The 13521-nt window shown below is 54.8% G+C and overlaps 1 protein-coding gene across 4 annotated transcripts in view; it reads left to right on the plus strand.

Annotated features, from left to right (window-relative positions):
- Rgs3 (regulator of G protein signaling 3) overlaps positions 1 to 13521 on the plus strand; it is a 117119-nt gene that overhangs the window by 26431 nt on the left and 77167 nt on the right. For 2 of the 4 annotated variants that reach the window (XM_046451269.2, XM_046451267.2), the window contains exons 6-12: positions 2142 to 2202; positions 3352 to 3442; positions 4059 to 4114; positions 10025 to 10106; positions 10897 to 11002; positions 11765 to 12116; positions 12933 to 12972. In XM_046451269.2, coding sequence (XP_046307225.1) covers positions 2142 to 2202; positions 3352 to 3442; positions 4059 to 4114; positions 10025 to 10106; positions 10897 to 11002; positions 11765 to 12116; positions 12933 to 12972 — 788 coding nt within the window. Of the gene's footprint in view, positions 1 to 2141; positions 2203 to 3351; positions 3443 to 4058; positions 4115 to 5597; positions 6394 to 10024; positions 10107 to 10896; positions 11003 to 11764; positions 12117 to 12932; positions 12973 to 13521 lie in introns of those variants that run through there. The other 2 variants (XM_046451272.2, XM_046451268.2) reach the window with 2 other exon arrangements.

Raw genomic sequence — 13521 nt, forward strand, 5'->3', positions numbered from 1 at the left:
ATAGCATTTTTCAGAACTTGTGGTCAGAGAACCATCTTGGAGAGAAGTGTAATGGCATGCACCAAGTTTTTAAAAAAATTTATAATTCAAGAACATAACATTTTATGCTAACAGTAGCTACACTTATGGAGGGTCTGTTAGCTATATGTCAAGCACCATCCTGGGCACTGTAAGTGTCCCCTCTCCCTTAATCCATTATAAACAAGGTCTCTGTGCCAAGAACAGTGATCTAATGTCAAAAAGCTTGTGGCCAGTGATGGATACTGAAACCTAAGGAAAGAAATGAATGGAAAAATATGTGCTCAACCAAAGCCATCAAATTAAAAAACAAATTGAGATTAAATTGTATAACCCTGTAATGAAAAACAGTTTCAGTCCCTGAGAATGAGACTTGAAATGCCTGCCCTGGAAAATAATGCATTCTCATCTTGCAGTGTGTCTCTCCCCTATGCTCAAAAGTAAACTAAATTCTATTCCCTCTGTGTGCTCCATGAAGTGACTTCTGAGCCTTTGTATGGGCTGTTCCCTCTGCCTGAGATGCTCTTCCTCTTCCTCTCTCTCTCTCTCTCTCTCTCTCTGGCTCCACTCATTAGGTCTCCTGAAAGCATCTCAGTCCTAAACTACCTCTTGCCCCCTGAGCCTTCAGAATCTGTTGCCTGTGCTTGTTCATCTGTCAGTCTCACCCTGTATTGCTGTCTTGAGCTGCTGTGTAAATTCCTGCCTGTTTGTCTTGTTTCCTTAATGCTGGGGCTTCTTGCCCAGTGCCTGCCAACCATGGGCATGATGGATTCTCCCATTTGTCAAACCTTCACAGAGTGCACCATGCCTGGAGCTCAGACCTTGGCAGTCAGAAAGGACCAAGGCTTGATTCCAGAAACTTCAGGCCTCTCCAGCCCTTGTTCCCAAGCCTGTAAGCTGACGAGTATATTGGAGTATATTGCCGTATGCTCAGGTTGCTTGTAAAAGAAGTCTTTCTTCCTCCAGAGGTTTTTCAAAAGCAGCCTGCAGAAATGGCTAATTGAAGAACACTCAGAGAAAAGTTCCTGCTTGTGGACATTAATTGTGACAATTTGCTCTGCCTGAATGATCCTGAAATCATTGGAGGCCCCTTAGTAGGAAGCAAAGCTCAAGGGAGGCTATTAACCATTTAGCATTCTCTAACACCAGGGAACGAAACTTCCACTTACTGGAGAGGAGGGCAGGACTGCATTGATTACAGTTAATGCATTGGCCTGGAGATTTCTCATTTCAGCCGTGCCCAGCATGAGACAAGAGTAGAGCAAGGCAATGTGGGCACCTGGACACCAGCCGGCTTTCTCTTGAATGTGTTGCAAACAAAGCAAAATCAGTAGGACGATGTTGGCAAAGTCCAGACAACTTTGAGTGGCAGCTCAGATGAGCATCTGCCACTTAGGCAGCCACTGCGACTGCCTCCTGCTAGTGTGGCCTTGGCTACCTCCCAGTAGGAAGGAGGATTTGTTTGGGCGGTGGGCTGGGGAGGTGGACATGGAAGGGATGCTTTATCAGGTTGACTGCACTGTCCTCCTTGAGTAGATTATGAATATGATGGGAGGGGGCAAAAGGGAATGGTGACAGCTGGAGCCACAGCTGGAGGAGTAGTGGAGTGAACTAGTGACTAGACAGCAGGAGGCAGAGGCCTCAGCCCTGTGGGTGGCCGTGGTTCAGAGCATGGATTAGCAGGCAGGTGGACCAGTTTTGAGGGCCAGTCCCCTAGCATCCTGCACCCCACCCCTCACTTAGCTTGGCTGCCTTTGAGAGGCTACTTTTGTTTTGGTTAAGCCTGTTAGGGGGTGAGCTGCCACCCTTTCCAGAGGATCCTAACAATATATGTTTATAGAGACCTTCTAGGCCTCTGGTCACTGACCAAGCGGGCAGAGGTCGGGTCAAGCAGGTTCCTGTGACAGGACTCGCCAGTCCTGTGACCCTGGGAAGGTACTAACCCTGAGCCTTGTGTTTCTCTCTAAATCAGAGAGAACTTCTGACCTTGCATCTCAAGAGTCAAGTGAACCTAGGCTGGTAAAGCGCTCAGTCCTGTGCACTGGGCAACCCTGTGTGCACTGGTAGTGGAACTCTGGGTGCCGCCCAGTGCGGGCACTGAGTTGTCCTCTGCTGTTCCCCAGGAAATGTGCACTCATCGGCTGCATGAGCTTCGGGGTGAAGTCCCTCCTGGCTCCGGATAAGGTGGGTCCTGGGGGGTTTCCAGTACATCATACTGCCCAGGCCCAGCCTGGCATGGCAGGCCTTCTCTGGAAATCCTTGGGTAGAGATTCTGTGGCATGGTGCTCCCCGCAAGGCACGTGCCAATGTCCCCAATAACAGCATTGTTTGTCACCTACCTACCTGAGGGCTTGGGTCTCCTTCTTGGTTTATCTTGTCGGACAGCAGTTAGGTAGCTACAAGGCCTCCCTGGAGGCACTGAATCTGGTGTCTGCTGAGGTCACTGGCAGGTCCCTGGAGGAACAGAGCACTCCTGGCTCACCCTGGAAGAGGGGGCAGGTGCTCCTGGTGGTCCCACACAGGGGTCCTCTTGATGTGTCTGCTGGGTCTGATGCTTCTGGTCCAGCAGGTGCTCAGAGGAGGAGGGAGCGGCACATCTCTGGAGCTTCCCTTGGACTGGGCGAGCACATGGGACTTGGAGGCCTTCCCTCTGGGTCACCAGCTGTCATCTCTGCTCTGCCCTGCTGCCCACTCCCAGACTGCAGCTGTTGCTCAGGGCAGGAATACACTCCGTTTGCACATCCCTGGGTGTCCTGGTGACCTGCTGCATGGCCCTGCCACCCAGCTTTGTGTCCTGGGAGTGAAGTATGTGGGGTAGTGGCAGCTGAGGACCCTTTACCTTGCTTAAGGGCCCCATGATCTTTGGACTGCCGCCTGGGATTCATTTCCATGAGAAAAGATGTTCCCTAGGGAGCCTGGAGACTGCACAGGGGCCTCCAATGTCTGCTCTTTGTCCCCTCCATATGGCTTTCACCTCCTTCTGATTTGTCAAACATTTATTGGGCTCCTACTGTGTACTAGTCTCAGTGTCAGCCATGTCAAGAGCCTGTGTACAATCTGGAGCAGGGGTGGAGGTGGGGGAGGAGACAACTGCACGGTTGTCCTCCAGGGATAAGAAGCCGCGGAGTCCCACAGAGGGAATTCCAGTTCTGCTGGAGCTCTAGGGAGGGCCTCCCAGAGGTGCAGGTGTGGTGGCCGTGAGGCAGGAGGCTGGACATCTGTGTCTCTGAAGGGGGGGTGTCCAGCTGCCACTCTTTGAGAGCAATTGGTAACTGCCTGACCTGTGCCCTCTGCCTCCTTTGTCTGAAAATGTCATTCCTTCTCTCATCACAGGAGGTCAGTGGCTGGTACTACCTTCTGGGGGAGGACCTCGGTCGGACCAAGCACCTGAAGGTGGCCAGACGGCGGCTGCGGCCCCTGAGAGGTGTGGGCATACCCCCTGCAGCTCCCCCCCCCAGGCTTCCCCCTCGTTCCTTGCCTGTGGGAGCACTGGTCCCTGTGCTTTAGGGAATCTGCCACTCCAGGCCGTTGTCCAGCCACTGGGTCCAGGGAATTCTAGACTAGAATCCAGCTTACAGGCCTGCTCCTGTCCACGGCATCTTTATTTATCAGGTTGAAGCTTCCTGGGAGGGGATTGGAGGCCTGGCCCCCCGTGGTCCAGCCCCTCACCTTGCTCCTGGAGGGCTTCCTGTCTTCCTGACCAGCTCCTTCCCAGGCTCCATGTCTCGAGGTATTCCTCTAGGCTGCCTTGCTGACCTTGGGGTGCCCACCTCTGCCGACAGGCTGTGTGGGACCTGCCAGGAGCCCTGAGGCTCAGGACTTGGGTTTTGTGTCTTCTTCAGTTCTGTACTGGGAAGGACTGCAGACCTGGCTCCAGAGCCCTGCCTGGCTTGAGCCCTGGACATCTCTATATCAGGGGGTCGTGGAATGGGCCTGGCAGTGACATTGGCCTGTTGCCCAGCCTCATCCTCTGGGTGGTCTGCGGAAAGGGTCCTCACATGTCAGCAGAAGCTTTCTGACTCTGCTCTGTCCCCTTCCAGACCCGCTGCTGAGAATGCCAGGATGTGGGGACCCCGACAATGGGGAGGAATTCAAGGTAGGTAGGGATAGGACTGGGTAGGGCTGGGGGCACCTGGTCACACCTGAGCATTGCTCCAGGGCCTCTGATCCGATTGTCAGACCCTCAGCCTTGGTGACCTCCAAAGAGAGCGGCATTTGGTGTTTGAGACTCCACAGCAACTTCTGCATTCTGAAGGCAGTTTTTCTTTTCTTTCTTTGTGGTGCTGGGGATTGGACCTGGGGCCTTGTGCGTGTTAGGCAAGAGAGCTACCACTGAGCTATATCCCCTGACCTGAAGGAACACTGGGAGTTATCTCTTGACTTTTCTAAAGTGCATCATAGGAAATAGATGCTTTTCTCAGGTTGTTCATGATTGCAGCCATGGCGGGGAAAGGGACAGACTTCTCTCTCCTGGAAGTGGAAGCTTATGGATCTTGCTGACTTTGAGCTTCTGGAAGCCAAGTCCTCCCTTCTCAGAGGCCCCAAACCCTCTGCTTTCCTGTCACTGTGCCTATACCACCATCTTGAGTTGGGCCTACTGTGAGCAGGGAGCAGCCTTGATTCTAAAGCCCCGTGTGCACTGCACTGTGCAGTTTCCTACCTGAGGACAACTGGGAAGATCCGCCATTGACCACTGACAGGGTCTGTAACATCTGACATGTAGGTGTATTGCAATCCAGAAGGCACCGTCACTTCACTGACTCAATGCATTTACGTCTTCACTCCTTCATGACGTGTCTATACCTGTGTGGTCCTAGCCCAGTGCTGGGACAGAGCCATGCACATGTGCAAAGTCTGGCCTTGTGGTGTGCACAGTTCACCCCTGTGCTATCCAGGGTGGTGGTCACTTCTGCCTGTGGCTATTGAGCTGTCACTCAGATGTGGCTAGCAGGACTGAGGAGCTGAATGTCGGCTTTTATTTAAAGTAATTTCAATACCCTGCACCCATGTCTAGTTGCCCCCATTTTGAACAGCCTGCTGTGAGAGAAACCTGCCAGTGTTTTCTGTGGTTTTTGTTAGGAATTGAAAAGCTTCGTCCAGCTTTAGGAGTAGCTGCAAAGACTTTCCTCCTTTTCTGTGCACCAAGTACAGAAAGGACAGTCCTGGGGGACCCACCCTTGGGATTCATGGGAATTGCATGGACATAGACACTACAGGTTTCTTGGTGACTTAGGAAAGTCTTGCTTCATGTTGGATTCTGTGCCCAAGTCCTAGCCCCTGGGAACATTATTCTGAGGTGTGTGGGTTTTTCTGGGTTTGTACACTCAAAGGTGTCCACAGGGCTCAGCAAAGAGGGTGTGATTGCCAGAGACCTGGGAAAGCCGCCAGGTCTCACCCATCCATCTCTACACTGTGCAGGTGGGGAAATGGAGGCCCAGAAACCTGGGTCACCTGTCACACTGCAACCAAACGTGGGGCACCTCTGTCATAAGGTCATAAGTGGGTGGGTGGGCTTCCTCAGGCTCCCAGGTGGGCAGGAGGGCCAGGCTTATACTGTGTTGCTCTGCAGAATATGATTCTGGAACCACAGGCCAGAGATAGAGCCTGGGTCTGCCCTGCCATGCGACAGCCTCTCCGGGCCTCAGTTTCTTTGTTGATAAGAACAGGGGGCTGGGTGGTCTGAAGATTTGGAAACCCCTTCCAAGTCGCCATTATGGTCCACGTGCCATCAGACCCTTCATGTGGACAAAGACAGTGACTTCAGGAGCCCCTGAGTGGTAGGCTCCAAATGTTTTATGCTCCCTGTTTTGAGATGGGATGTCCTCAGGTGCAACTCCCCCTCCCCGGGCTTCCTCAGATTCTCTGGTTAGTCCCCTGGATTTGCTGCTGGGGACCTGGCACTTGCAGGGGAGGCGGTGTTGTCGCAGAGTCGTGTTTTCTGCCTGGGTTCTCCTGGGCAGGCAGCGAGGGGTGTTTGTGGGAACATTGGAATCACAAAGTGGCCCATGGCGGAGAATGCGGCCAGAACAAAGGCGCCCTCTCCCCGCCAGGCCCGGGGAATACTAACTAGTTGACAGGAATTTTAATATAAAACTCTCCCTCTTCCTTGTCATTCTGAGGTTTCAGGAAGCCTTCGGGCTTATCTGCAGAGGCACACGGCGCAGACAGGGCTTGGGGAGGTGAGAGGTGATTTCCTGCCATTCTTCTGCGGGGCGGCTTCCCAGGGCGGTCATGCCAGGCTGACGGGCGCAGTGCGGGCTCCCGCTGCTGGGGGGAGAGCTGGGTTTTCATGGGGCGGCAGCCGAGGCAGGACCCGCAGCCATGAACCGCTTCAATGGGCTCTGCAAGGTGTGTTCGGAGCGCCGCTACCGCCAGGTGGGTGCTTGGCCCCTTGGAGGGCACTGTGGGGAATCGGGGGACAGGGGCGGGGGCTCATTCCAGCGGACCTCTCCCCATCGGCCTTCTCCTTCCTACAGGCTCGGTTCAGTCTGGGGGAGGACAGGGGCAGGAGCTGTACCAAGGCCCAGCCTGTCACCGACAGTCCCGTGTTAGCGGCAGTGAGGCTCTGCTGCGTGCAGCCTCCTAACCACTGGCTGGGGGGAGAGTTTATTGAGCTGATTTTCTGTTCTTTTTATCTGGGGAGGAGGTGTGGGTTTAAAGAGGCATCTGGAGTCCAAGATGGCAAGAGGATTGGTGGTTGAGCAGCTGGGCGCTTCTTTCTGGAGGTGGCTTCTGTGACTTTGCTAACTTTCCCCACTTCCCGGGGGATGGCGGTGCCCATTCCGCCCTTTGTGTGTGTGGTGTGCGCCCGTGTGCGGGTAGGATGTTTCTGTGTGCATGCCCACATGTGTGACTCTGCTCCCGCCGGCCTGGACCCCCTCAGCTGTGGTTTTGGAATCCAACTTTACCGAAAGGGTCTGGCTTCTTGGTCTTGGAGGGTGGGGTGATGATCCATCGACCCCTGAAACTCCTCTGGAACTGTGCTGAGGCTTTTTTCCCTTATAAAAATGGAACAGAGCCAGTGAGGGTAAGGAGGAGATGTCCAGAATCTGGCGTTGGCCAAGCTAGAAGGGAGTCCAGAAATCGTTCTGATTCTTAAAACTTGATTTGATAACCAGACTGGAATTGGGTCCTGACTCCCCTGACATGTGTCAGGTAGGTCCCAGGGAGATACCCAGAGGGACCCCTTATGTCCACACCTGCTACCAGAGAACTGGAGTTCTCTTCCACCACCTCTTCCCAGCTCTCAGGTCCTGCCTTGCCAGCCTTACTTGGTGCTCCCTGACCTCCTGTAGCCTGGAAGAGTAGCCCCTGTGACACCAGCATTTGGGTGGCACAATGGTGAGACAGGGAGAGTCCTGACTGGGATGTTACGGAGTCCCTGGTCTCCTTGTGACTATGGATCAGAAGACCAGGGTGCATTGATGGTCAGAGGGGGCCCAGGCGCTGGTGTGGGCTGTACCTGGGGCCCTGGGGCCCTGGGGCTCAGCGTTCCAACAGCTCCTGTTTTAGAAACCATTGCAGAGTGGAGATGGCTAAGCTTTCTGTGGGACCTGGGTTCAAATCGAGATCGGCCCCCTTTAGCTGCAGCCCTTGAGCAAGGCACTTTCCCTCTCTGAGCCTCAAGCTCCGTGTTCCTAGATGGTAAAACCCAGTGATGGTGCTGTCAGAGTGGACGAGACAATACATGTGAAATGCTTGGCTCAGTGTCTGCTATGCTCTTCTAGGGTGGCAGCTGGGGACCGAAGTCCGGGCATAAAAGAGCATCAGGGACCAGGCAGGAGAGCAGAAGTGAGGTGCAGGCCTGACTGAGACTTGGGGGCAGTAGCATTTCCTGCCCTGGGCAGTAAAGAGCAAAAACCACCCTCAGGGAGGCAAACTGTTGGTTGAGGTCCCAGAGTCAGGACAGCCCCCTGCAGCTTCCCCCCCCAGTCCTGAGGTCAGAGAGGAGGGCTGGGGACGAGGTAGGTACTTTGGGCACTTTCTCTCTTTAGGCTTTGGTTTTCTTTTCTGTGAAATGGGCATGCTAAACTGCATTCCCCTGGGGCCACAGCGATGGGAGGCTCTGGACAGCACCCTCTCAATATGGCCGGTGATCACAGTGCACAGAGCATCATTTTGTTCCCCGGGGAAGCCCCACCCCTCCTGCTGAGCCAGGAGAGGAGTTTGTGTCCTCTCCTTCCACTGCTTCCGCTCCCACAGGGCTGGACAGTTCTCTGGGCTGTCTCTTCTTAGGTTGGTGCTCAGGAAGGTGGAGGGGCTCCTGTCCCTGCCTGGACGAGGCCACCAGAATGTGGGAGCACATTCCTTCTCTCCAGACTCAGCTCTGGGACCACCAGTCAAAACCTGTTAGCCCAGAGCCCCAGGGTGCTGGGCCATGGCACCGTCATGGGATAGGACTGGGGAAATGCCTGAGGGCTTTGGGATGCAGCTGCTGTGTGGGTTGGAGGGGGTTCAAGCCCCCGAGAGCTGGTCCTGTGGAGTGGAGGAGGCCCCGGAGTATTCTCTGGGCCTCAGGAGGGCTGGGAAGTTAGAGGTTACCCCTTTCCTCTGGCTTTCCACACTCACTCCTGGGTTTGTTTTTCTTTCTTTCTTCCCATTTTTTTCCCCTTCCTGTCTTAGCTGCGTGTTTTCCCAGAATTCTTATGGGAGTAGGGTATTTTCCTGCCCCCTCCCCCTTCCCCTTGTCTGTCAGATTTCCTGTTTTACAAACTCACTTTGAATCCAGGCCCAGGGCTGGTGGGAAGCAGAGCCTCAGGGGCCCCTGCAGCTTCCAAGGGCCTTGGTGGCTCTGGGCCTCCACCCGCCCCCCTTCATCAAGCCTGGCGTTGGGACAGCCGGCAGGTGAATGCAAGTACCCAGCCCAGAAGAGACAACCCCTAAAGGTCAGGGCCAGCGGTCTCCCAGCAAGCGGTGCCCTTGACCTTTGCCAGCTTGCTGAGCTGCCCAGGATAGCTCTGTGCCTCTGCAGGGTCCCTCTGCGTTTCACCTCTGCCTTTTTCTGGTGAAGTGAAGCCTAAGGGAGCCCATGCGCCACGTTGCACACAGCGTCCTTCTGCGGGTGGGACGTGCTGGGCCGCCCTTGTGGACTGAGCCTTTGTTGAGTTCCTACCATGCGTAAGGGTGACCTCTGGAGTTGAAGCACAAAGGATTGTTTAAGCACAGTCCTCCTATTTGCTTATCATGCCTGCATCTCTTTGAAGAGATCTATGTACTCCTGTGGCCTCCGCGGGACAGAGACCAAGGCCATGCGCCTCTGAACCTCAGCACAGCCTGGTGTGCAGTAGGAGCTCCATAGCTGTGTGGGTCTGAAGAGAGGACACGGATGACAGGGCCCTTTCCTGGCACTTCTGATAGTCGGGACTGTGGACCTGCCTTGCACACAGCCCTGCAGGCTCAGCAGAGTCAGGGGCTAGTTCATGTTCAGCTGGGAGGCCCGGCTGTGCCCTCCCTTACCTGCCCCTGCACTGAGAGCTCATTGACTGCCATGGGCCCCTAGCCATGAGTGCCCAAGAACCCCAGGTTCTTCCTCTGACTCTTGACCTGACACTGAGCAAGTGTGACCCTGTTTTCCCTCCCCTGGGTGCTGAGAGGGCAGCCCCCATGTTAACTTTTCCTGTGGACTCTTAGCCCAGGGCCAGCCCTGTGGTGACGCATGGTCTCTGGGAAAGAATGAAGGGATGAGATGAACGTGGGACGTGGCAAGGTGGAGACACAGCTTCAGGGATTCCTTGGGCAGAGAGCTGGGGCTGCTGGGGCTGACTTGGGCAAGGTATCCCCTTCCCAGACCCCTGTCCCTTCCAGCTTTGACTGGGGGGCTTCCCGCCTGAGCTCTCAGTTTCCCTGCTTGGCCCACAACCCAGCGTCAAGATGCCTGGGCTGAGACTGGGACAGTCTGCTCCTTCTCAGCTCTGGTTTCCTTGGAGAGGAGGGTGGCTCTGGGTGGGGCCTGTGGGCTTCCCAGCCTTGCGGCTCCTGGGAGTGACTGGGAAGGGCTGTGTCCTAGATCACCATCCCGAGGGGCAAAGACGGCTTTGGCTTCACCATCTGCTGCGACTCTCCAGTCCGAGTCCAGGCTGTGGATTCTGGTAAGTGAGCGACTCAGGGCTCTACTGTCCTGCCAAGCACCCGGGCTTTGCAGACAGGGTGGAACTGGACAGGGAGCTCCAAACTGGAGCAAAGAGTTCTGGGTTTCAAAATGAAAAGAATAATATTTTTAAATGACCACGGATGAAACTGAAGTTTATGAAAATATATCCACTCTTTTTGTTGTTGTTGTTTTATCAAAATGAAAATAAGTTTTTATATTTTGTTTCTCAGTCATTCTGAATAGGAACTGAGCCCGATTTCTGTAAAGGCTACATGGGAAAATGAGAGTCAGTTATGGACTGTGTTTGGAATGCAGTTCTCCTCCTGTAAGCCTGATTAGCACATAGAATCAGCCATCCCTTCTCTTTACTTTTAACAAGTGAAAGATTGCTCATCACAGGGGGTACACTTAATGGGCAGAAGCCAAGGCTCAGTGATCAGGGCGATGGGCATGCAGTTGGCACTCAATGAATGAGGTGGGAACAATGGATGGGGGAGTGTGAGACTGGCCCCAGAGAGGGTTCTCAGTGGGCGGGGAGGCCCTGCGGAGGGAAGGACAGCAGAGAGGTGAGCCAGCCCTGGGTGGGGCAGGCAGGGAGGTGGTGAGGACAAAGGGTACCTCCCTTCCAGGACCTGGAAAGCCACTCAGTTTGGCCCCTCATTTCCCAGATAAAGACACAGATAGTAAAAGGGCTGTTCTTGTCCGAAGTCACCCTGGAAGTGAAGCACTCCAGGTCTTTTGAGGGGGGCTTTAGAGGTCCCTGAATGGGTTTTCTTTTGTCCCTGCAGGAGGCCCGGCAGAGCGGGCAGGGCTGCAGCAGCTGGACACGGTGTTGCAACTGAATGAAAGGCCGGTGGAGCACTGGAAATGTGTGGAGCTGGCACATGAGATCCGGTGACAGGGGCAGCGGGTGGCACATATCTCCCACCCCAGCTCTGGGCACATTGCCTTGTCCTGTCTTGTTCTCGCTGTTCCCTTCTTTGTCCCGCTGTGAGCAATTCACTGTGCTCCTCGGGGAATCCGGTTCTTGCCCTGAAAATGGAAGGTTCAGGCTCAGAGCAGTTTGGATCCCAGAGCCAACAGCAGGGAGAAGCTCTTAAACAGACCCCGTGGTTCCTGCCATGGCTCCGGGGGGTTGCTTTCCACTTCAGCTAAGTACTTCTGCCACCTAAGAGCTGAGCCCTCTGTTTTAGGGCGTGTAGATGTTGTAAATTTTTCAACTGCACAGTTAAAAAATTAAAAATGTTTGGGCCCCTTAAGTTTGATCCCCTGGGGTAAGACCTTAATGATTCCATTTTGGTTTGCTTCTAGACTCTCTAGAGAAGGGTTGCGTGTAGGTAGTTGTCTTGTGGCTGCTTGCTGTATCTTACCTACAACAGGCAGCCTGAGTTGGGTATGGTTCTCTTTCCTGTTGAACTTGGCCTTGCCCTCGGGTCCTTCTCAGCCTCCATTGAGTGAGCTTAGGTTAGAGCTGACCTCTTTGCTATATCTGCTTTAAATAGCCTCTTGTGTCCCTTCAGGCCCTGACACTGGGCACTTTGCCCCTGGGTTTGCTTCCTCCTCCCCTCCTTTTCCTCTTGATTCCGCAGCCTCCACCCTGGCTTACTTTGGTCTCCCCCAGACTCAACTTCTCTGTGTAACCCCCCACACTTTCAGGAGCTGCCCTGGTGAGATCATACTGCTGGTGTGGCGCATGGTTCCCCAGATCAAGCCTGGGCCAGATGGCGGGGTCCTACGGCGGGCCTCCTGCAAGTCAACGCATGACCTCCAGTCGCCCCCCAACAAGAGGGAGAAGAACTGCACCCATGGCGCCCAGGCACGACCGGAGCAGCGCCACAGCTGCCACCTGGTGTGCGACAGCTCAGATGGGCTGCTGCTCGGTGGCTGGGAGCGCTACACCGAGGTGACCAAGCGCGGGGGCCAGCACACCCTGCCTGCGCTGTCCCGTGCCACTGCCCCCACCGACCCCAACTACATCATCCTGGCCCCGCTGAACCCTGGGAGCCAGGTATGGACATGGGGAGAGTCCTGGGTCCCTGTGGGAGGGTAGGAGGTGTCGAGAGGAGCCTGCAAGGGGCTGGGGGCATCGAGCAGGGAGATGGGTTTGCCCTGGCTCTGGCCTCTGCAAGGCTGTCCTGGGTGGAGGATGCAGCTGAGCCAGGGCCAGGGGATGCACAGGCTGGAAGTGTCAGCTCCCAAGAAGGACGAACTTTCTCCTCGTGTGTGCTTTTCCGTGGTCAGAGGGCTGCCTTGAGGGAATGGGCCCCCTGTGGCAGGAGGTGTGAAGGCAGAGCTGCAATGCTTACATGGTGGGACGGTGGAGCGCGTCCCCCAAACATTAACCCCATGAGATATTCTAGGAAAAAAGTGTTCTGAGATCACACACATTTGGGGATCCCATACCCTCTTTCCTTTTGGGAGGCTCCCAATGCACGTTGGCCTGTTTGAGGTTCTGAGAGCATCCTTCAGTAGAGGTGGCTGAACCTTGTTTAACCCTGCTTGCCCCAAACTTCTTCCATAGTGGCACTCCTTGGTGGTGGCTGTTAGGGTCCCCTATTCCAGTGATCCATGGAGGAAGCTGCCGCAAAAGAAGTTGGGGTCTCGCCAAGGGGTGAGACTTCATGACACATAAAGCCTCGTTTGACTGTCCTGCTTCTGTGCTTCCTCCAGGCCCCCTCCCTCAGCCAGTCAGTAAAACTGCTGTTTCTCCCCCTGGCCCTGAGATGCTCTGCCTCCTGTCCCCCAGGCCTGGTGTCCAGCTGCCTGATGGGCTGTCCTGCCCAATTCCTGGGGCTGAGCTTGTTCTCTTGTCTTTCTCTTGCAGCTCCTGCGGCCTTTGTACCAGGAGGACACCATCCCCGAAGGTGAGCTGCCCACCATCTCAGTCTGGGCAGATGGCAGAGGTCAGCTGAGGTGTGGCCCAGCCTCTTCCTTAGAGTTCAGAAGCCTCTCTGTCAGAGTCAAGGTTGCCCAGCATGTTGATGCAGACCCTCTTTCCTCTGGGTACCTTTTCTCCCTTACTGAACCACCAAGTTTTTCCTTGAAGTGAAACTGAGAAAGAAGAGAGGGGAATCTACCAGAGTCATCTAGGAGACTGAGTGTTCAGGTCTCAGGCATCCAGTCAAGCATCCTCCAGTCTTATTGAGCTGCCATATTTGTTGAGAGCTGTAGGCAGTGTAACTGGGATGCATGGATGGGAGTCGTGGAGTATGGAGCCCGGAGGTCTTGGGTTGCAGTTCTAGCAGTGCGACTTCGAGTCGTTTCTCCTCACTGAGCCACAGTTCCTTCACCTATAACATGGGGGGTCAGTAATTCCTATGCAGAGGCTTGTTGGGCAGATTAAATGAGCACACGGTGGTGAGCAGTAGCCTGTGACCTGAGGTGGTTGTCCTAGAAGCACACAGAGGTCTCCT

Source organism: Marmota monax, unplaced genomic scaffold (genome assembly GCF_021218885.2).
Source record: "Marmota monax isolate L192 unplaced genomic scaffold, Marmota_monax_Labrador192_F-V1.1 WCK01_AAM20220418_F8-fsc00020, whole genome shotgun sequence".
Classification (NCBI taxonomy): domain Eukaryota; kingdom Metazoa; phylum Chordata; class Mammalia; order Rodentia; family Sciuridae; genus Marmota; species Marmota monax.